Here is a 24234-nt window from a genome sequence, read left to right on the forward strand (position 1 = left end):
GTTTTGCTTTCAGGGAGACTGTGACCCACACTTTGGAGCAGATTTTGAGTTTGAGGTCCACTCAAAAGAACTGATTGTTGGGGAAATCTTTGTCAGGATATACAATGAACAGCCAACTTTCCCACTGGAGGTAATTGCATGATGAGAATGGTCAGATCATGAAAACATATAGAATTTTAAGTGTTTTGTTTCATTGTTCTTAATTAATCTTGACTTAATTAATTTTGTTGGTGTTTGTGAATTGTGTTGGTGTTAGTAAACTGGTGTTTGTATTTGTAAATTGGTGTTGATGTTTATGAATTGGTGCTGGTATTTGTGAATTGGTCTCGTTGTTTATAAATTGTTCTTTAGTAAATGGTGTTGATGTTTGTGAATTGGTGTTGGTGTTAATATTTGTAAATTGGTGTTGATATTTATAGATTGGTGTTGTTTGTAAATGATGCTGATGTTTGTGAACTGGTGTTGGTATTTGTAAATTGGTGTTGATGTTTATAGATTGGTGTTGTTTGTAAATGATGCTGATGTTTGTGAATTGGTGTTGGTATTTGTAAATTGGTGTTGATGTTTATAGATTGGTGGTGTTTGTAAATGATGCTGATGTTTGTGAACTGGTGTTGGTATTTGTAAATTGGTGTTGATGTTTATAGATTGGTGTTGTTTGTAAATGATGTTGATGTTTGTGAATTGGTGTTGGTATTTGTAAATTGATGTTGATGTTTATAGATTGGTGGTGTTTGTAAATGATGCTGATGTTTGTGAATTGGTGTTGGTATTTGTAAATTGGTGTTGATGTTTATAGATTGGTGGTGTTTGTAAATGATGCTGATGTTTGTGAACTGGTGTTGGTATTTGTAAATTGGTGTTGATGTTTATAGATTGGTGTTGTTTGTAAATGATGCTGTTTGTGAACTGGTGTTGGTATTTGTAAATTGGTGTTGATATCTATAGATTGGTGATGTTTGTAAATGATGTTGATGTTTGTGAAATGGTGTTGGTATTTGTAAATTGGTGTTGATATCTATAGATTGGTGTTGTTTGTAAATGATGTTGATGTTTGTGAAATGGTGTTGGTATTTGTAAATTGGTGTTGATATCTATAGATTGGTGGTGTTTGTAAATGATGTTGATGTTTGTGAAATGGTGTTGGTATTTGTAAATTGGTGTTGATATCTATAGATTGGTGGTGTTTGTAAATGATGTTGATGTTTGTGAAATGGTGTTGGTATTTGTAAATTGGTGTTGGTATCTATAGATTGGTGTTGTTTGTAAATGATGTTGATGTTTGTGAAATGGTGTTGGTATTTGTAAATTGGTGTTGATATTTATAGATTGGTGATGTTTGTAAATGATGTTGATGTTTGTGAAATGGTGTTGGTATTTGTAAATTGGTGTTGATATTTATAGATTGGTGTTGTTTGTAAATGATGTTGAAGTTTGTGAAATGGTGCTGGTATTTGTAAATTGGTGTTGATATTTGTAGATTGGTGTTGTTTGTTTGTAAATGATGTTGATGTTTGTGAAATGGTGTTGGTATATGTAAATTGGTGTTGATATTTATAGATTGGTGTTGTTTGTAAATGATGCTGATATTTGTGAAATGGTGTTAGTATTTGTAAATTGGTGTTGATATTTATAGATTGGTGTTGTTTGTAAATGATGCTGATGTTTGTGAAATGGTGTTGGTATTTGTAAATGATGTTGATATTTATAGATTGGTGTTGTTTGTAAATGATGTTGATGTTTGTGAAATGGTGTTGGTATTTGTAAATTGGTGTTGATATTTATAGATTGGTGTTGTTTGTAAATGATGCTGATGTTTGTGAAATGGTGTTGGTATTTGTAAATAGGTGTTGATATTTATAGATTGGTGTTGTTTGTAAATGATGCTGATGTTTGTGAAGGTGGTTTCCTGCCATCCCCTTCATTCACTTACCCACTCCCTTCATGCTTCACATGTGGATCAGTCCTGGTCTTCTTTGAAGACTCTCTTCTCTCTCTCTTTCCTTTTTCTGTCTCTCTTCCCACCCTTCTTCCTTTCTCTGTCTGTTCCTCTGTTCTTTAAAAGAAAATGAATAAAAGTGATCATTAAACTCACATTTGGAGGGCATATTCATGCACACACCACCCACATCCTTTCTCCTTTACTTTCAGTAAGGATTTATATGCCTTGCTGTGTTACATGAATCCAGAATGGATATCCTTTGTTATGCAATGGAAAATGATAAAGCTTTTGTTATTTTCCAGTATCCCCACCTCTGTAATGGTTGTGTGTGTGTATGTGTGTGTTTATAAAGATGAAAATGGGCACTGCAGTGTGATGCAAGGCACTGACATTCTTGTGTATTTGTATCCACAGAATGCCAAAGGTTTCACCATTGACCTGCTCGACTTCCTTGGCTCGCAAGCTCAGGTCAGTGTTGGGGAACTCAGGTATTTGGTTTTTCAGCATTTTTTTTTTTATCTTTAACTCACTCAGGACGACAAGTTTTCTCCCTTTCTACAGACGGCCCATTTGTCAGGGTTTGGAAAAAAAATTACAAAAAATACAAAATACAGAGTAAGAAAATGAAACTTTCAGAACTGGTTTATTACGTGTTGAGCTATTACATATAAAAAAAATCAAATTTCTCATCTTATTTTTACAGTTTTGCCATACGTAGAAAATAATGCCAATTTTTCACCCCAAATCACCATACCCATGCTCGCTTTCTGCATTAAATTCACTTTCTTCTTCGTCATCATCCACCTCTTCAATGTCCGACCCTTCAGTTTGTAACATTTCAAGTACTTCGGCAACACTAAAACATTGCCGTCGCTGCCTTGTTCGCTCCACAACATTTTGAGAAGAGCCCGCTTTGCTAACAGGCTGGCATGCGAGCAGACGACTGGTCAGTGACTTCGTCAGCGTGTGTGCGAGACGGGCCACACATGGCAGGCTGGCCAATCATACCATTCGATTGTGGAGTGACCCAGAATAGTGCACTCTGCTTGGTCAATCACAAAATCACGTGTACAGTGCGTGATGGATTTTTATTTCTTGAAAATGCTATTCCATTCCGTCATCTGAAACCGAATACATTTTATGTAGGAATGCTCACGCATTCCTTCGTCCGGAGAGAGTTAACACAAAGATTATACAAACAAGGAGAAAATCAATCAATAGATAAATAAATGTATATAGTGTAAGTTAACAGATCATGCAGCCATGCTGAATCAGTCTTTTCCTTTTATCTTTGTTTTCCATCAGCTGCACTTCACATGAACATTTGTTGGACTATTTTGACTGATTGCACACAGTGAATATTTCAACAGCTGTTATTCTGGTTGTTGCAGTACTTTTTTCTCATTGCTTTATTGTCTATTCACTACAAGCTGATTTGGACACATACAGTTTCATGACAAGGTGATTTAGATATGCACTCACTCATTCATTTCAAAACACATATACTCATTGGGAGGTATAGTGAGTGTACTGAGAAAAAAAAACCCAGCCAACAGTGGAATAGTGGGTTGGAGTAGTAATCAGTCATACTACCAGTACCAATACAGGAAATAACAACAAGCTAACCACCTCAGCAAATGATATTGCAGATTGCTGGGAATAATACAAAACACCTTGACTATCATGATATATTGTCTTCAGATCTATTCCCCTGTTCTTATTTTAGATTGTGAGAATAGGACAGTCACATAACAACTGGTGTAGTGAAACAGTGCTGGAGTAACTGCAGGCAATGTTTTTTTTTAAATAATATTTTCATTCCAAGTGTTAGGTCTTAGAATATATTTTTTTTTTTTTTTGTATTCCATGGCCATAAGGATGTTTAAGAGTGACTTTTAACTCTTTCACTGCCATGGGAGACATTAGTCGACATCAGGGGGTCATGTCCAAACGACCATTAATCACACTGTACAAAAGTTTGACAGCCGCAGCCAGTTTCCTGGGCAGTAGAACAGTGACCAACCTTCGGCCCCTGACCTAGTTTGAAGTGAACAAGTCCATTGTGGTGTTTTGACATGAACCTAATTGTGTGACTGAGAGCGTTGAGTCTAAAATATTTTATGCTGGAGAGTGTTTTTCACCCTGAAACATGGTGGTGAAAGAGTCAGAGAATTCAGAGCGTGCTGTATTTGGTGTTGAAGTACCTTCACTACATGATAAGTCAGATAATTGAGAGTGTGCTGTATTTGGTGTTGAAGTACCTTCACTCCATTATAAGTCCGAGAATTCAGAGCGTGCTGTATTTGGTTTTGCAGTACCTGCACTCCATGATGGTGCTTTTTAAAGAATTCAGAGTGTGCTGTATTTGGTGTTGCAGTACCTTCACTCCATGATAAGAGTCAGACAGTTCAGAACATGCTGTATTTGGTGTTGCAGTACCTTCACTCCATAAGAGTCAGAGAATTTAGAGCACGCTGTATTTGGTGTTGCAGTACCTTCACTACATGATAAGAGTCAGAGAATTCAGAGTGTGCTGTATTTGGTGTTGCAGTACCTTCACTACATAATGATGCTTTTTAAAGAATTCAGAGCGTGCTGTATTTGGTGTTGCAGTACCTTCACTCCATGATAAGAGTCAGAGAATTCAGAGTGTGCTGTATTTGGTGTTGCAGTACCTTCACTCCATGATAAGAGTCAGATAATTCAGAGCATGCTGTATTTGGTGTTGCAGTACCTTCACTCCATGATAAGAGTCAGATAATTCAGAACATGCTGTATTTGGTGTTGCAGTACCTTCACTCCATGATAAGAGTCAGATAATTCAGAGCATGCTGTATTTGGTGTTGCAGTACCTTCACTCCATAAGAGTCAGAGAATTCAGAACATGCTATTTGGTGTTGCAGTACCTTCACTCCATAAGAGTCAGAGAATTCAGAGCATGCTGTATTTGGTGTTGCGGTACCTTCACTACATAATGATGCTTTTCAAAGAATTCAGAGCGTGCTGTATTTGGTGTTGCAGTACCTTCACTCCATGATAAGAGTCAAAGAATTCAGAACGTGCTGTATTTGGTGTTGCAGTACCTTCACTCTGTGATGATGCTTTTTAAAGAATTCAGAGTGTGCTGTATTTGATGTTGCAGTACCTTCACTCCATGATAAGAGTCAAAGAATTCAGAGTGTGCTGTATTTGGTGTTGCAGTACCTTCACTCCATGATAAGAGTCAGATAATTCAGAACATGCTGTATTTGGTGTTGCAGTACCTTCACTCCATGATAAGAGTCAGAGAATTCAGAGTGCGCTGTATTTGGTGTTCCAGTACCTTCACTCCATAAGAGTCAGAGAATTCAGAGCATGCTGTATTCGGTGTTGCGGTACCTTCACTACATAATGATGCTTTTTAAAGAATTCAGAGCGTGCTGTATTTGGTGTTGCAGTACTTTCACTCTATAATGATGCTTTTTAAAGAATTCAGAGCGTGCTGTATTTGGTGTTGCAGTACCTTCACTCCATGATAAGAGTCAAAGAATTCAGAACGTGCTGTATTTGGTGTTGCAGTACCTTCACTCTGTGATGATGCTTTTTAAAGAATTCAGAGTGTGCTGTATTTGATGTTGCAGTACCTTCACTCCATGATAAGAGTCAAAGAATTCAGAGTGTGCTGTATTTGGTGTTGCAGTACCTTCACTCCATGAAAAGAGTCAGAGAATTCAGAGTGTGCTGTATTTGGTGTTGCCGTACCTTCACTATAATAAGAGTCAGAGAATTCAGAGCATGCTGTATTTGGTGTTGCAGTACCTTCACTATAATAAGAGTCAGAGAATTCAGAGCATGCTGTATATGGTGTTGCAGTACCTTCACTCCATGAAAAGAGTCAGAGAATTCAGAGTGTGCTGTATTTGGTGTTGCCGTACCTTCACTATAATAAGAGTCAGAGAATTCAGAGCATGCTGTATTTGGTGTTGCAGTACCTTCACTATGATAAGAGTCAGATAATTCAGAGCATGCTGTATATGGTGTTGCAGTACCTTCACTCCATGAAAAGAGTCAGAGAATTCAGAGTGTGCTGTATTTGGTGTTGCCGTACCTTCACTATGATAAGAGTCAGAGAATTCAGAGCATGCTGTATTTGGTGTTGCAGTACCTTCACTATGATAAGAGTCAGAGAATTCAGAGCATGCTGTATTTGGTGTTGCAGTACCTTCACTATGATAAGAGTCAGAGAATTCAGAGCATGCTGTATTTGGTGTTGCCGTACCTTCACTATAATAAGAGTCAGAGAATTCAGAGCATGCTGTATTTGGTGTTGCAGTACCTTCACTCCATAAGAGTCAGACAGTTCAGAACATGCTGTATTTGGTGTTGCAGTACCTTCACTCCATGATAAGAGTCAGAGAATTCAGAGTGTGCTGTATTTGGTGTTGCAGTACCTTCACTCCATGATAAGAGTCAGATAATTCAGAACATGCTGTATTTGGTGTTGCAGTACCTTCACTATGATAAGAGTCAGAGAATTCAGAGTGCGCTGTATTTGGTGTTGCAGTACCTTCACTCCATGATAAGAGTCAGATAATTCAGAACATGCTGTATTTGGTGTTGCAGTACCTTCACTATGATAAGAGTCAGAGAATTCAGAGCATGCTGTATTTGGTGTTGCGGTACCTTCACTACATAATGATGCTTTTTAAAGAATTCAGAGCATGCTGTATTTGGTGTTGCAGTACTTTCACTCTATAATGATGCTTTTTAAAGAATTCAGAGCATGCTGTATTTGGTGTTGCAGTACCTCCACTCCATGATAAGAGTCAAAGAATTCAGAACGTGCTGTATTTGGTGTAGCAGTACCTTCACTCTGTGATGATGCTTTTTAAAGAATTCAGAGTGTGCTGTATTTGATGTTGCAGTACCTTCACTCCATGATAAGAGTCAAAGAATTCAGAGTGTGCTGTATTTGGTGTTGCAGTACCTTCACTCCATGAAAAGAGTCAGATAATTCAGAGCGTGCTGTATTTGGTGTTGCAGTACCTTCACTATGATAAGAGTCAGATAATTCAGAGCATGCTGTATTTGGTGTTGCCGTACCTTCACTATAATAAGAGTCAGAGAATTCAGAGCATGCTGTATTTGGTGTTGCAGTACCTTCACTCCATGATAAGAGTCAGAGAATTCAGAGCATGCTGTATTTGGTGTTGCAGTACCTTCACTCCATGAAAAGAGTCAGAGAATTCAGAGCATGCTGTATTTGGTGTTGCAGTACCTTCACTCCATGAAAAGAGTCAGAGAATTCAGAGCATGCTGTATTTGGTGTTGCAGTACCTTCACTCCATGATGATGCTGCAGCAACAGGGCCAGCCGACCAGCAGTGACCAGACAGTGCGACTGACCAAGATTGAGATGGCTCTGGAGGGTCTGCGCAACGTCATCAAAAACAACCCTGGTAACTGGTGCCTGTGTGGGGAGCAGACAGGCTTCTTCCTTGCTTTCAGTGTCTTTCCACTTGCTTGATAGCAGAGCATTTGCTTATATGTGCATCTTTCTTTCAGAGGGAAGAAAAAGGAACGTTTGGAAACGATATGTAGGCGTGTTCATGGATTGAAAACAGTACCTGTCTATCTGTGTGCTGGCTGACTGTCTCTTTCTGTCTCTGCCTACAGGGACTTATGACTGGTTTGATTGATGGTATGTGTATGCGTTTGGGTGTGGAAGAGTGTATGTGTTTGACAATATGTGTGTTACTGTGTGTGTTTGTGTTGTTGTGTCTGGAAGGTTTGAGTCTCGGTGAATATGTATGTACCCTACCTACATCATTTTACTTTTATTATTCACTAGTAAACAAAGGTTTCAAAGGTTTCTGCAAAACTGGAAAAAGTTTGTTTTCATAGTAAATGTTATTTCCTGTTTTAGGTAAACTTTCAGTGTTGTTTTGTAGAGCCCACTATATATATACATGGACTGATGGATGCTCATGCATTCATACACATTCTCATGTACATGTGCACACTCAGTATTATCCATTCTCATATTGAAATTTATACTTTGCAGTCATTCATGTCAACCATAGCAGTGTGACTTGATGGGTGTGTAAGAGTGGGTGTGCAGGAAGATGCCATGGCAGAATTGGATAGGCATGGGGCATTTTGATGTTATGTTCACTAGTGATCAGGGTTCAAGGCCCTGTTTCAGCATGGTGTCATGTCCTTGGGAAGGCCTCTTACTCTGATTTTCCTCACTCTGCCCAGATGTGCATGGGTACCTGACTGTGATTAAAACAGCAGATGGAGAGGATTTTGCCCTGCCTTCCTAAGGCGAGCTCTAGATGCAGTGGATATTAATTCACTGCCCTGTAATATATGAGACTGTTCACCTTTTGTTTTTTGAGGAGTGGAGATCCAGTGCATTGGTCACTTCAAGTTGCTGTTTGCCTTGCTTCGACTGGAGAACTGTGGCAGGATGCAGCAGTTCACACTGGAGGTAAGCATGTCTGTCTGCTCTTGTCTTCATCTTTCTCTCTTGTCAGTTCTGTTCCTGTCTTCCTGTCTGTCCTTTGTGTGCTGGCTTTGTACCTCCACAGTGTCTCAGTGATTCTTTATCTACATTGTCTCTTGTATGATAGTTGTGTCTGACTGTGACCATCTGAACCAGCAGAGAAGGCAACTGCTGTCCCAACTATCTGGTTTAGAATTGGATTTTAGTGGGGAGTTTTTTGCCCAGGTTATATATCCCCACTCTCTTGGCCAAGCAGGCCTGAGGACAGTGAGCACTGGGATGTTCTTCGAAGGCCAGCTAGACCCAAGGCTGCAGCATTAATTGATGTTAGAATGCAACAAAGAACCATAACATTGTGAATGGGTAAGGTGTCATTCAGAAAGCATTACTATTTTTGCATTTCTTATGTCAGTCTCAGTGGTGTTAGTTTTTATAGCCCATCCCCTTCATGCCTGCTGTGAGGTAATATCAGATTCCCAAGACTTGTCAGTGGAAAGATGTTGTTATGGCCTCCACTCAGAAGCAGACAGGGGACAGAGAAAAGTTGTTCACCTGGTTTGTTCCCACAATTTTTGTTGTAACAATCAAAAATGACTTTATGTGTCATGACCTGAATTAGTAAGGTAAGACTTGGCATTCCCAAACATCAGAGTGACTGACCCACTTGTGGATGGCCTCATAGCTTCTTGTCTGCTGGTGCTTAGAATGCTCAAAAAAAAAAAAAAATCTGTGATATTGTGCTTTTGGAAATGGGACAAGCAAAACCCTGCCATGACAAATGTTTCACTTCAGACTTTCTGTATCTGTTTCTTTATCTTTCTCTCATTCCACCATGCTACACACACAAACAAGCATGCACGTGTGCGCACACAAACACAAAGACATGTGCACACACACACTACATAACTCACACGCACACTCTCACACACACACACATATATACATGTTCACACAGTTTTTCATTCATATTGGAGGTTTTTTGACTCACTTGTGTAAACAAAGTGAGTCTATGTTTTAACCCGGTGTTCGGTTGTCTGTGTGTGTGTGTGTCCATGTGTCTGTGTGTCCGTGGTAAACTTTAACATTGACATTTTCTCTGCAAATACTTTGTCAGTTGACACCAAATTTGGCATAAAAATAGGAAAAATTCAGTTCTTTCCAGTCATTTTGTTTAAAACAATATTGCACCTATGGGATGGGCACAAAAAAAATAAAAAAAGAAGCCTAATTATATGCAAACTGCATTTACTGTTATATTTTTTTGTATTCTCTAAACTTGGCACTTTGACCTCTTATTGTGACACAACAACAAGAGGAGTCATTATTATCATTTTTTGTTCAAACAGGAACTTCTTTTGCTAAGCATGGAATTTTTATTTATTTTGCAAACGTTTTGGTGCATATAGTAAAAAAGGGAAATTACTCTGTAATTAATGCTAGGGGACTTAATTTATCTCAAGTGAGTCTTGAAGGCCTTGCCTCTCTTGTTGTTGTTGTTTTTTGTTTTTTTGGATGGGGGGTGGGGGGGGGGTTGTTTTTGTTTATGAAAATACAAATACTAGTATTACTCGTTGTGTGTGTGTGTGAATTTCACTGACCCATGAATAAAGGCATGTGAAAGTGTGTGTGTGTGTGTGTGTGAATTTCACTGACCCATGTATAAAGGCGAGTGAAAGTGTGTGTGTGTGCCCAGCCTATCAGTCAGTTCACTGTTGTGTGTCCAGGTGCTGAACTGTGTGACAGTGAACCAGGAGTGTGTGAAGGACATAGCAGCAGCAGAGGTGTTGGGCTACCTGCTGTTTGCCCTGTACAGCGTCCAGCAATGTGAGTGTCTTCTCTGCCTCTTGTCTCGCCTTTGTGTGGAGTCATCACACACTCTGAGCGTTGTAGATGTCTTCCTGCTGAAGTGTCTGTGTACTGTTCATTGTGAGGTCATTTTCTGGGTGGTTTATTGTGTAGCTTCGTTGAAAATATTGTGAGTAGTAAGTCAGTATTTTGATCTGTCTGTGAGAATGTGCGTTTGAGTCTCTGCGTGTTTGTGTGTGTGTGCACAAGCGCACAAATGTGTGTGCACATGCTTATGTGTGCATACACACACACGTGTGTGTGTGTGAGGGCGTGTGTATGTGTGTGTGTTAACCTTTTCCTAACAAGTTTCACTAGCACTGCATTCATCAGAACAGTGGCTTTTCACAACCATTAACATTAGTATTATCATGAAAATCATTCTCATGTTGTTCAAGTGGACAGACATTGTTTTTAAGATGTTTTAAATGAAAATCTTTAAAAAAGTACCATAAGAAAATACAACAGAATATATACTTTAGAACAACTTGTCATTTTCAACACTGTTAAATTCTTGATAGCAGTGTAAGTCTGACCATTGCGACACAGTGATATACAAGTTATGTGTCACCCAGGATCAGTATTTTGTGCGATGATGAAATAAGGCATGTCATAAAAACTTAGTTTTCAGAGAGTATGGTACACTGCTGTTACGAAAAAAAAAGAGTAATGTTGAGGTTGATCCTCTGAAGGAGAGTGGTTAATAGTGGAAAAGAATAAACAGTGGCTTTGCTATTTTCTACACTTCTGCATTGTGTTTGACCCAGCAGCATTGTGTTTGACCCAACACTGTTTTCACTTAAGTCGTTTTGTGTTTCGTTTCGTTGGGGAGGGGATTGGAGGGGGGTGGGGGGGTCTTATTTTTTTAGAGTTCTAGGAACTGTCCATGTTACTTTAGTGATTGCCTTTACCTTTTCCATCATTTGTAGTCATATATATGCATAGTCGTTGGTTTTAATGGCACCAGTTTTAAGACTTTTTATTGAATTTTGCACAAATGTCATACACAATATTGACGTTAATATTAACCATGATATATATTCAGCTTTACTGGAATAGTTAAGGGAGAACAGGCTCACATGTACTTCAGACAGCTAAGAAAAGATGTAATGATTGTCTGAACTAGTTTCATTGTTGGTTATGTGGATGTGTGTGGGTGTTAGTGGTTGTAGATGGAAGGCTTTTGAGTAGACACTGCAGATGTTATGTGCAGATTCAGGCTTCAAGTTGGTTGCAGGATGTTTGAAAATGAGACGCAATCATTGTTGGTGCCTTGTGTTTGCGCTGGTTGTTGCTGTTTTCTTAGTTTGGTTTGTTCAGCTTGGATGTTTCAAAACCGCAGAGTTGAAATTATAAACATGATGTTCATTTTTTTCTGTATTGATTTATTTGTTATTGTTTTTTGTTGGTTTGTTTTTGTATTTTTGTTTTTGTTGTTTTTTTGTTAGTTTGGTGATTGATGTTTTCCTTTTTCTTTTCATTTCTCTGTGGTTGTGATGAATGTGTGTGGTTGTTTCTGTGTGTGCATATTTTATAGTTTTGTTTGTTTTCTGCAAGTGATTGAACTGCTTTATCACTTGAACAGTAGTTTACCTACTGTGTTTAGTTGCTTGTCCTGGGTTTTTTTAACTTTCATTTGTTTGATTTATGCTTCTTTTTTCCTTCTGTGAATAAACTCAAGCATACACCCAAGGTAAGCCTTGTTTCCTGAGAGTCATGTCTATTGTCCATTGCTCCCTGTCCTGTGGCCGTTCACATGTATTTGTGCAAGACATACCTGCCTACCACTGACACTTACACTTAGACAGACACAGAACTGAAAAATGATATGGATGTTTTCAGCATATCTTGGAACAGTGACGTAATTTCAGGGCTTCTGATAAGTGAGATAAAATCTTTTTTGTCCCCAAGACTCTGTTACCTTACCTCTATGGGATCTCTGACTACCGTTAAAGGTGACTCATGCTGCACATTCCAATGAAATCTGCTTTCTACACACACACAAAAGCAGGCATATCAAATCTTGTCATAATCGTCTGGGTATTTGGGAAAGAAGTCTTCATAGCAGATGATCCAACCATCAGACTGAAGCTCCCATACAGGATTTCCTCTCTTTTTACAGGTTCATTCTAAACATTTTTAGAAAATCCCAGGGACCCACTCAGTAAACAGACAGTGCATTCTTTCCAATTTCAAAGTGTTATGGATGTATCTTAATGCATTATCAGAAGCCATGAATTTATGTTGTGGAAAAGTGTAAAACAGAATATCTTCATCCTGACGGATGATTATATCAGTACATACATGCATGCTTGAAAGCATAGTTGGAAGTATGAGGACAGGATTGAGAATCTTCACACTATATACAGTCTCAATTCAGAGAGGAGGAAAATTTTGAGAGTGGCAAATCTTTAAGTTTTGTGAAGAATGGTGGAGGTGTTGCAGTGTTTTGAGATTGAAAGAGAAAGTTTCAGTCTCATCCATAGAGGAGAAAACCAGAACTTGCTTCCTGATGTATTCTCACACACAAGTTATTTTTCAGTATCCCCAATAAACTTGAAGACACAGAATGTGACCTGTGTTTGGTGGGGTAGTTGAGGAAGGCATGTGTGTCTTGCGGTGGTGTATAATTTTGAGGTACTGTCCCCCCCTGTGGCAGTGTGATGATGTCAGCTAGTGGTAACCGTGGGCGGAGGAGTGTGCCATGCTTCCCTGTCTCACAATCCTTGTCTGCACACCACATGCTTCCGTCTGTCTGTCCGTCCCTTCATCTGTCTGCTCTTGGGCGTGGGCATGGAATCGTTTGCCTTTTTCCTGTGCACATGAAAACTCAGAAAGGGAGAGGAAGAGAATGTGACATGGGTGGCACTCGCCTGCGCATGAATTTCTTTGTATGCCTGTCCACCGTTATTTTTTTGTTTAGTTTTTCTTGTGTGTGTGTGTGTGTTTTTCTCTCCAATTTTCTTGTGTTTATTGTTGTAAATATTACAGGTCAAAACCTTGTTGAGTAATAGCTTCAGTCTAAAATAAAAATAAAATTGCATGTACTGATTTTTTTTTTTCTTTTTAGTTGTGAGATTGGTGGAGGTGGTAACTTATATCAGGAACAGTCAATCATTAACAGATGTCCTTAGATATAAGAGATCTCATTTTCATTGCATCTGAGCCAGCTGCTGTGATGACCAAGAACTGCTCTTTTCATAAAGTTGGGATAGCTGGTTCCTTTTCAAGGTGGACTGAAATGATCATACTACAGTCATTGTGGATTTGTCATATTGTCCATTTTTTTTAGCAACTTCAGTCTTTTTTTTAAAAGCTTAATTCACTATTTATGCATTATGTAATGATTATGCCAATTGCTTTAGCATGCCTGCAAATATATATATATATATATGTATAGATTTTTTTTTGGAGGGGGGATATTTGTGTTGATTGTGTGTGTATATATGAGTGTTTTTGAAATCCACTTCACTGGCGCTGTTGTGATTAGCATTGAGGTAGTTTCTGACCATCCACTGCAGGCTGGGGTGCATCATGCTGCTCAAAAACGCACTACATTGAAAGCATTCAGGATTTATGTGTGTATATATCTATTATGCCAGGTCTGATGTACATTACATTGAGTTTTTACAGCAGAACAGTTGCATGGATTTCCACCTGCTCTATCTCCCTCTTCTTTTCTGCCCCCTGACTGACTTACAACAGTTGTAATTTCATTTATGAAGGAAACAGTAAGAAAACCATTGACATGAGTGTCACCTATGTTTGTTATGGATGTTTCTCTCAGGGGAGTGTGTGACACAACTGGCTTAATAAAGGAGATATGTTGCGGTATTCTGCAGTCTTTGATGAGTGCATACATATGCCCTTGATTACTTAAGAGAGACAGAGGAAGTCTGTCGCAGTAATGAACCATACACCCTTGTCACATGGATGAAAAAGATGTAGTCTGTTGAAACAGTACATTTATCCCTAAAATCATTGTTATTATCACTAACAAACAATGAGCGTCTGCTTTGCGAGAATTCACAATATATTTATGCTGTGTCTTTGTATCCATCCATAAGCAAATTACGATTCTCATGAATAAACATATTGATATGTTTTGTGTGTGTAAGAGCTCTGTGTATTTTTATCATGTGATCAACATTCGTAGTTTTTATGTTCTGGGGATATTATATGAAATGGAAATAAGCATCAACAAATGTTATTATATTCCAATAAGGGAAATGAAAGAAAACACCAGTGAAAATATTAGAATAAACGATGAAAAGTTGTATTATGTATGTGTGTGTGTGTGTGTGTGGTTACACTGTCTAAACTGAGAACAAACCTACATGCAGCATGTCTGCTGGTGCATGCGTAGTGTAACTCACTGTGAGCAGAAGCGTGAATGGTTTGTGGAAGTATAGAAAATCTGCAGACTGAAAGTTAACAGAATGCATTATAGCTTCAGTGCTGATAGCATATAAGAGTCATAGCTGATATTTGTGTTCTTTTTCCAAAACCACAGCATTGAACAACTTGACCTTAATTAAGAGCACAAGTCAGTAGATCATTAAACTCAACTCACACTGCATGGTGTCTTTGGCATTCTCTGTATGATTGGAATGTTCACCATTATTTTGTCTCTTGTATCATTCACCTGATGTAGAACAGTCACACAACTTCTAACCCAGTCTGGCATTACTGTCTGCCGTGAGGGGAGGAGTCACAACTTTGTTGTTGGCATTGTTCTTATGATGTGTAGAGCAGCCCAGAAACTTACCTCTTGATTTACTTATCTTCACCTGTTCCCATTCCCCCACTCACCTTTGCACATTCCTTATCTCCCTGTCCAGACAAAAGGCACAGAATATTCATATTATGAATAAGATAATCTATGTAATCTTAAAGGATGAAAAAGAAAGAAAATAATAAAAGTTGAATTATGGGTTGATATTTGATTGTGTGTGTGTGGAATGTTTTATTTAAAATTATGTTAGACATCTGATTTCACAATTTTTCAAAAGGCATTATTGGCCAGGTGGAGTCATTTTATACAATCTTAATCCTCTAAGTTTTAAAAGGTTTTTAAAAGAAAAGTTTACAGTTCTTTGAAATGTTAAAGTTTGTGATGTATGGTTAGGAAACAGTCAGATGTTGGACTCATATGATATTGTGATTGTAAAGTATGGTCATTGAGAGTTATGTAGCACATGTTTCTGTTTTACTTTCACTGTTCCAAGTTCTGTCAGTTATGTCATTCAGACATGAATAAATTATCAATAACAAGAAGAAAAATAGTGATTATTAAGAGACAGAGATAGATTGAAATGTGATTATCTGTGGTTTGAGATGTGCTGTGTGTGTATGTGTGTGGCAGGTCAACTGCTGACTCTGGAGACTCTGTTTGCTTTGATGTCCAACACCAAGATTGTGAAAGAAGCTCTTGTGAAAGGTTTGTCTGTCTTCTTTTTTTTTCCTACTTGTGCATTAGAGCAAAGAGTGTCTGTGACTGTGCACTGTTGCAACTACAGTTTGGATGATAAGTGAAAACATCAGCATTGGTTCTGGCATACATTTTTTTCTTAATATATATATTTCTTTCTTAGTTGTGAGAGACCTAATTGCTGTACAGGTGTGTTATGATGTGACTTCCAGGACTCCTGATCTACTTTTTGGACCTGTTCTGTTACACTACTAAGCTGCTGTACAAGTGTGTTGTGACTCTGTTTCAGGAGCGCTGATCTACCTTTTGGACCAGTTCTGTTACACCGCTAAACTGCTGTACAGGTGTGTTGTGATGTGACTGTGTTCCAGGAGCCCTGATCTACCTTTTGGACCTGTTCTGTTACACCGCTAACTGCTGTACAGGTGTGATGTGATGTGACTGTGTTCCAGGAGCCCTGATCTACCTTTTGGACCTGTTCTGTTACACCGCTAAACTGCTGTACAGGTGTGTTGTGATGTGACTGTGTTCCAGGAGCCCTGATTTACCTGTTAGACCTGTTCTGTAACGCAACAAACCCTGGGGTGAGAGAAAAGACAGCAGAGCTCTTGGCCAAGATGTTGGCTGACAAACTGGTTGGGCCCAAGGTTCGAATCATCCTCACCAAGTTCCTCCCCTCCATCTTCATGGATGCCATGAGGGACTCCTCAGAGGCCAGCGTCCACATGTTTGAGGGTCAGTGCAGGGTTGTCTGTGACTGAATGTGGGGATGTTCCACTGTTAAATCTTTCAGATCTGATCTTATAACATATTTGTTTCAAACATCTATGTTCAAACAATATTTTTTGAGTGTAGATTTTCCTCCACCACCCCTCAGACTGTCTTTGTGTGTGTGTGTGTGTGCATCAAGGTTTGTGGTATATGTGGAGAGGGAGTGAGTTCGGAGAGGTGTGTGAGTTGTGAATAATGTTATACTGTTTTTGAAATTGTACTTTCAGCAAGTTTGTATCTGAACAGTTTTATTATGTTCCTGTGTCTTATTTATACCCCATTTATTGTTAAATATTGTTAGTGCTGCAGGGTAAACGTTGTATAAACAATCACTGATACTTTTATTGCTTTGTTAACATTATCAGTTTTCCCCTAATGCCTCTGCCCGATACTCATTTATTAAAATTTGATTGAATTTGGAAAACAATCTTTTGTCAGTCTTTTACAAAAATGGCAACAATGATTTGGTTTATTTTGGTGCTTTGTTTGTTTGTTTGCTTTTTCATCCCTCTTTTTGTCTCCCCTTTTCTTGTTTCATACCTCTTTCCACCACCCCTCCCCCAGTTTGGCATTTATCAGGCTGATTTATGGGTGGTTTCAGGTTGCCATGAGAATCCAGAGCTGATTTGGAATGACGAAGCCAGGGAGAAAGTCTGTGATACTGTCAAAAAATTGAGAAAAAGGTATGGATTTCATTTCTCTTGCCTTGCTGTCTTAAAACCTTTCCAGTATCTTTTATGTTTCATGCAGCACATGAATAAGATATGTTTTTATAATGTATAAATATATATACTATACTTTGCTTGGTGTGAGCATGTCAGAACAATTTCAAATCATTTTGTATGATTTCACTGACACACATCATTGGGTCTCATCCTTTTTCTGTCATACAAAGAGTGGATACTTAAGATGACATAATATCAGATTGGATCAAATGAAATCATTGCACCCTTTATTGATGATTAGTTGGAGCAAATTCTTTCACATTGCATAATTCAGTCGTTATTCTGTGGAAGATCCATGGCTTTTAAGATAAAGCCTTTCACCTGTAGATTCATCAGTAGCTTGTTATGAAAGGCATTCAGTATTTTCTTGAGATCTTCAGGTGATAGGCTTCAGAATGTAAGGCACATCATTGTGATGCAAGACACAAACCGTGCTGTCAGACCTAATGCACATCACTCATTTTGCCTTAAAAAAATCCTCAGACAAGATGGAATGCTCCCAGCGGCAACACTCTGTCAAGGACAAACAAGACTTGCATTGAGTACTGTTGAGCCAAGATGTAAGTTTTGCATTCAGATGTAAGACATTTATCTTTGTCCAGAGATGGTAGACAGCAAACTCATGATACAAATTGGAGCAGTTTCATTATCTTCTTGCTGTTAGCTGCAGCGCAAGCTGGACTATAAGCAACAGTGTCAGATGTCTTGCTGTCAGCTGTTCAAGGTTTGAACATGTTCTGTATCTGTTCACGTTGCACCAGAAAGTGAAATGTGTGTTCGTTTTGACTGTTGCAGTCATTTCCAGCTTCAGCGTGAGAACACAGAATCCAAGTGGTCTTTCAAGGAGGACCATGCCGTGGTGTATGGAGATGTACAAGGGGAACTGGTGGTGGGTGGTGTGTTCCTTCGCCTGTTCATCGCCAACCCAGGCTGGGTGTTACGCAAGCCCAAAGAGTTCCTGACGGAGCTGTTGGAGAAGTGGTCGCAGATCACCAGCACCACCAACCCTGATGTAAGTCCTACACTGTGATCACATTGCACACTACTGACACATTGTGGTCACATAGTACACCACTGACACATTGTGGTCACATAGCACACCACTGACACACTGTGATCACATTGCACTCCACAGACACATTATGGTCACATAGTACACCACTGACACACTGTGATCACATTGCACTCCACAGACACATTATGGTCACACAGCACACCACCGACACACTGTGGTCACACATCACACCACTGACACACTGTGATCACATAGCACACCACCGACACACTGTGATCACACAGCACACCACTGACACACTGTGATCACATAGCACACCACTGATCACACAGCACACCACTGACACACTGATCACACAACACACCACTGACACACACCACTGACACACTGTGGTCACACATCATACCACTGACACACTGTGATCACATAGCACACCACTGATCACACAGCACACCACTGACACACTGTGATCACATTGCACTCCACGGACACACTGCGATCACATTGCACTCCACGGACACATTATGGTCACATAGTACACCACTGACACACTGTGATCACATTGCACTCCACGGACACATTATGGTCACATAGTACACCACTGACACACTGTGATCACATTGCACGCCAACAACACATTATGGTCACATAGTACACCACCAACCCTAAAGTAAGTTCTACACTGTGATCACATAGCACACCACTGACACATTGTGGTCACATAGCACACCACCAACCCTGATGTAAGTCTACACTGATCTCATAGCTCACCACTGACACATTGTACACCACCAGCCTTGATGTGCCTGTCTAAAGCACTCCTCACAAACAAGCCTTTGTGTTCCCTCCAGTCCTCAGGGGGGAAATCTTAAAAGTACCCAAAATAAAGGTTTTTGGCTACTGTGGGTTTAGTTTTTCTGCACCCACTGTCTGAAATCTGCTGCATGTTGGTCCTCAGCACCACCCAACACTCCCTTTGTTCAAATCCCAGCTGAAAACTCATCTGTTCTGTGAGACGATTTGTGATTTTTTTTTCTCCACAGTTAATTCAAGTTGTTTGCTCATGGGTGTGTGTAGTTGAGATGGCTAGTCATCTTCGGGTATGACTGTGTGTGAATGGCTGATTGCCAGCGCTTTGAACTACTTCGAGAAATATGCTGTACAAATGCCATCCATTATCATTATCTTCATTATTATTATTATTATTAAAAGGTGTGTTGTTTTCAGGGTGAGATGCTGGAGACGGTGACGACGGCTCTGGTGTGCCTGTGCTCTACGCAGCAGTCCCTTCTGGATTACCTCCCCCAGTTGGGCTACATCAACCGGGTGTTCAGCGTCATGTCTGCCCAGAACAATGCCATCCCCAAGGCCGCCATTCAGCTAGCTCATCAGTTCGCCTCCAATGAGGCGAGTGCAGTTGTGTGCACCTACAGCTTACATAGTTGTTTTTTGCGGGGTTTTTTTTTTGTTTGTTTGTTTTTTTGTACAGTTTACATAGTTACTGCGTTATGTGTGGTGGTCATAGCACAAATTGTTATTGCATTTCTGTTAACTCATTCTGCATCAGGTATGAGTTAACTTGTACCATGATTACTTCCCCTGTGGACCAGGCACGAGTATTCTCATACCAACTCACAATTCAAAATTTGTTTATTCTTGCTTGGTACAGTTGGCATTTTAAACTGAACCGTTTATGGATCCCAGAAGCATGTAAATGAAGCTTTGTTCGACTGATTAGTTCAACATTTCTCCATCCTTGTTTGTGATGTTTGGAATATTGTCTTAACACTTGTGTGTACCAATATTGTTGGGTTGGGTTTTTTGTTATTGTTGTTTTAATTCTTTCTCTCATCCATCCATTCCACATTTCCTGCATCTGCCCTGTCATTCATCCATCAGCGTGTGTTTTTTGTGGTTGTTAATACAGTTACCTGCAAATAGGCAGGAAATGAGAAAATGAAAACATTATGCAGTGAACAATATGGGTATCACCATTTTTCCTATGGTGATATCAAACTATGTATCAGAAATAATATTACTTTCACCATCTTTATTGTTGTTTTTCAAGTAAGATCATGACATTTTCTCTTCTGATTGAATGTGTACGAAACGCATAGAAGCGAGACTGCTTTGACAGTCTTTCTGTTGTATTTTTCAAATAAAATGATGACATTTTTTTTCTCTCCTGATTTATTGTTTTCAGCAATGTGTACGAAGCATGGCCACGTTTGACTGCATCGGACCTCTGAAGATGGGGATGAAGGCTCGGCGTGACATGATCGCTCTGGCGGCAGAGATGTTGGCCAAGATGTTTGACAAGGGGGAGGAGGACCTTGTGCAGCAGGTCAGCACACTCCCTGTTTTCTGTCTGTCTGTCTGTCCTGGTTTCTCTGTATGTCCATCAGTGGTGATGGCATTGTGTGTGTTTGGCTGTGCTGGTTATCAGTTATTATTTGTTCACATGGTGCATCTTTTTTACAGTTTCTTAATCAGCTGTGACACTGTATTGCTCCTGAGTTGTTTTTACTGTTTGTGTGTGTGTGTTTACATGCCCCTGCATCTATGTAGGTGTTGGTGTGTGCGTGCGCTGTGTATTCTGTGCATGTGTGTTGTGAGTGTGAATGTGTGTCTGTGTGTACCCCAGAATGTATGTTGTTGTGTGTGTGTATGTGTGTCTGTGTGCATTGTATACCTGTTCATATTTGTTACACGTGTGTTTGTGTCTATACCTGTAGTGGCGTGTGTGTCTGTGTATACCTGTGCATGTATGTTGATGTATGTGTATGTGCACCTGTGTTGTGTGTGTAGTATACCTGTTCATATATGTTACGTGTGCGTGCATACCTGTGTCTGCATGTTGATACATGTATGTGTACCTGTGCATACATGTTGATGTATGTGTGTACATGCATCTTTGTTGTGTGTGTAGTATACCTGTTCATATATGTTACGTGTGTGTGCATACCTGTGTCTGCATGTTGATACATGTATGTGTACCTGTGCATATATGTTGATGTATGTGTATGTGCATCTCTGTGTGCTTATACCTGTTGATATATGTTGTGATTGTGTGTGTGTGTGTGTGTGTATACCTGTGTCTGCATGTTGATACATGTATGTGTACCTGTGCATATATGTTAACATGTGTGTGTGTGCAGGCCCTGAAGGCAGACCTGGTCCCCTTCTTGCTACGGTTGTTGGAGGGGGGGTTGGAAGCAGTGGAGAACCCGGCAGCCACCAAGGCACAGATCGTGAAGGCCCTCAAAGCAATGCAGCGCAGCCTGCAGTGTGGGGAACAGGTCAGGCGTCGCACTCACCTCTGCTGTTGACTTTACTGGCTCCTTGTGACTCTTTCAGTATTACATATGATGATTGTAGTACTCTTTTGTCACAACAGGTTTCTCTGTGTGAAATTCGGGCTGAGTGAATGCATATTTTTGTGCACGCACATTTACATACAAATGCACAGTGTGCTGCAGTTGTAGAAGGTAAAAGTAGTGACAGTTGAAGGTGTAGGGTGTGTATGTCAACAGGATAACCAGAACTGAATGGTTTGCATGCAAAACATAACTTTGTGTGTGCAGTGAAGGGTGGGGTTTGGGGGGAAATGATGGACTTGCAATTTGTTGTAGGTATTATAAATCAGTTTTGTTTGTGTTCATATTTTGTTCTGCTCTATTTGTGGCTCTTTTTTTCTCTCTCTCTCTCTCTCTCTCTCTCTCTCTCTCTCTCTCTCTCTCTTTTGTCTTTACTTTTGAATGTTTGTGGGGGGTTTTTAAAAGTGAATTTAATTTAAATGTTAAAAAACAAACTACAGGTGAGCCAGATCCTTGACAAGTCCCCAGTGTGGAAGGAGTACAAAGACCAGCGTCACGACTTGTTCATCACAGACACCAATATTGCCGGATACCTCACAGGTGAGTGCCATCACCTGGCTGTGCCTCATTTTCCAGGCTTGCTGCAGAGTCACAGATGTCTTGAAAGGTCTTCAAAAAATGAGGGAACCCTTTTCATGGCTGGAAAGGTCCTGGATAAAACTATATCTTGCCCTTCAGGGTCTGGAAAAGTCTTGGAATTTCATTTTTTTAAAGTTTGATCAGAACCATTCAACAATTTCCCTTGATCAGTGCCATTAACACATTTAAGAAACAAACAAGCAAACAAAGTAATGAATATGAATATTGGTTTTGGGATATCCACCATTCTCTTTCATATCCACCATTCTCTTTCATCAGTGTTGTTGTAGATGAATGTTTGGCTTTGTGTTTGGTGAGGGAAATGTTCAGTTTGGTCTGGAAAAGGTTTGGAAAAATACAGAATTTTGTGAAATAGTCTGTGGGTTCACTGTTTACATTTTCTGACACTGCAGTGGTCACTGACATTTTATACCGTACAGCCCTCATAGTGCGGAGTACCTATCCCAGCTTGTCTCTGTTGTGTTCATGTTTTTTTCATTGACACGTGGACTCACAGTTGGTACTTAGAAACATACATAGCCTTGCCTTCTTTACAGACACACAAAATGTAAACCTATTTCATCTTCTTTTTTTTCTTCTTTTTTTTTGATATTAATGTGCACCATCTTTGCTAATAATCGTGTGCACCATTTTTGCTGTAGTTATTTCTTTTATGTGTTTGTCATCCTTTTTTATTTTGTAGTATGGGTTGGTGTAGGATAGATTTTGTTGTTGTTTTTGGGGGGCAAGGGGGGTTGTTTTTTTGTCTTTATCATATTTCTTCTTCTTTTTTAAGAAGTGGGGAGAAGAGAAAGGTAGATTGTAGGAATGCCTTTCTGTAAGAATCTCTCTTTTGCAAATTCCTGGTGGAAAAGGGTAATGGGATGGTTTCAGATTTCTTGTGTGTGTGTTCCATACATTGTCATCAGTACCAAGGTTTGGTTGTCCTTTCCTGAGACATGGCTAAAGGTGAACTGACATGTGGTTTTACTGTTGGTTCTGTGTAGAGTTTGCCGCCAACACAGGTAACATAGCATGCAGTTTCATGGTGCATGTGTATCACCAGGGATGACCATTCCCCCCCCACCCCACACCCCTTTCCATTTAACTCCTCACAAAGTTTTTATGACTGTTGACATAACGGATTGAATACTGCAAGCAGGAGTGTTGATGCTTTGCTATCAGAGTTACAGCTAACCCACAGCTTGTTTTGTCTGTACCTGTCCATCTTGTAAACCAGATACGTAGGTGCTGTAAGAGAATGGGGGCTGATGATGTTGTGAAGTGTGTGTGGATTGTGAGATGGTCAGTGTGTACATGATGGACACAGAGAGGAAAGCAGGTGTGAGGATGTTGGGAGAAGCAGTCACCCCTGGAGTGTCCCAGGACAGAATTTTCCACCCCTTTCCAGCGTGCAAAAAGTGCCACAGGACAGAATTTCCCATCCCTTCTCAGTATACAAAAAGTGCCACAGGACAGAATTTTCCATCCCTTCCAGTATACAAAAAGTGCCACAGGACAGAATTTTCCATCCCTTCTCAGTGTACAAAAAGTGCCACAGGACAGAATTTCCATCCCTTCTCAGTGTACAAAAAGTGCCACAGGACAGAATTTTCCATCCCTTCTCAGTGTACAAAAAGTGCCACAGGACAGAATTTCCCACCCCTTTCCAGCATGCAAAAAGTGCCACAGGACAGAATTTCCCACCCCTTTCCAGCATGCAAAAAGTGCCACAGGACAGAATTTCCCATCCCTTTCCAGCATGCAAAAAGTGCCACAGGACAGAATTTTCCACCCCTTTCCAGCGTGCAAAAAGTGCCACAGGACAGAATTTCCCATCCCTTCTCAGTATACAAAAAGTGCCACAGGACAGAATTTTCCATCCCTTTCCAGTGTGCAAAAAGTGCCACAGGACAGAATTTTCCATCCCTTTCCAGTGTGCAAAAAGTGCCCCAGGACAGAATTTTCCATCCCTTTCCGGTGTGCAAAAAGTGCCCCAGAATGGAAATTACCATCTGTCACATTGTAGGAATTTTCCTATCACAAAATCATTAAATTTATGT

The 24234-nt window shown here is 39.8% G+C and overlaps 1 protein-coding gene across 3 annotated transcripts in view; it reads left to right on the forward strand.

The window, feature by feature from the left end:
- LOC143283989 (dnaJ homolog subfamily C member 13-like) overlaps nucleotides 1-24234 on the forward strand; it is a 79986-nt gene that overhangs the window by 45373 nt on the left and 10379 nt on the right. Inside the window, exons 42-55 of one of the 3 annotated variants that reach the window (XM_076590498.1) lie at nucleotides 14-130; nucleotides 2357-2410; nucleotides 7256-7379; nucleotides 8322-8413; nucleotides 10153-10252; nucleotides 15639-15713; nucleotides 16239-16439; nucleotides 17077-17158; nucleotides 17996-18212; nucleotides 19443-19622; nucleotides 20419-20559; nucleotides 21374-21514; nucleotides 22033-22132; nucleotides 23179-23196. In XM_076590498.1, coding sequence (XP_076446613.1) covers nucleotides 14-130; nucleotides 2357-2410; nucleotides 7256-7379; nucleotides 8322-8413; nucleotides 10153-10252; nucleotides 15639-15713; nucleotides 16239-16439; nucleotides 17077-17158; nucleotides 17996-18212; nucleotides 19443-19622; nucleotides 20419-20559; nucleotides 21374-21514; nucleotides 22033-22132; nucleotides 23179-23196 — 1642 coding nt within the window. Of the gene's footprint in view, nucleotides 1-13; nucleotides 131-2356; nucleotides 2411-7255; nucleotides 7380-8321; nucleotides 8414-10152; nucleotides 10253-11954; nucleotides 15714-16238; nucleotides 16440-17076; nucleotides 17159-17995; nucleotides 18213-19442; nucleotides 19623-20418; nucleotides 20560-21373; nucleotides 21515-22032; nucleotides 22133-23178; nucleotides 23197-24234 lie in introns of those variants that run through there. The other 2 variants (XM_076590507.1, XR_013055471.1) reach the window with 2 other exon arrangements.

The sequence above is a fragment of the Babylonia areolata genome, chromosome 1 (genome assembly GCF_041734735.1).
Source record: "Babylonia areolata isolate BAREFJ2019XMU chromosome 1, ASM4173473v1, whole genome shotgun sequence".
Taxonomy (NCBI): Eukaryota; Metazoa; Mollusca; class Gastropoda; order Neogastropoda; family Buccinidae; genus Babylonia; species Babylonia areolata.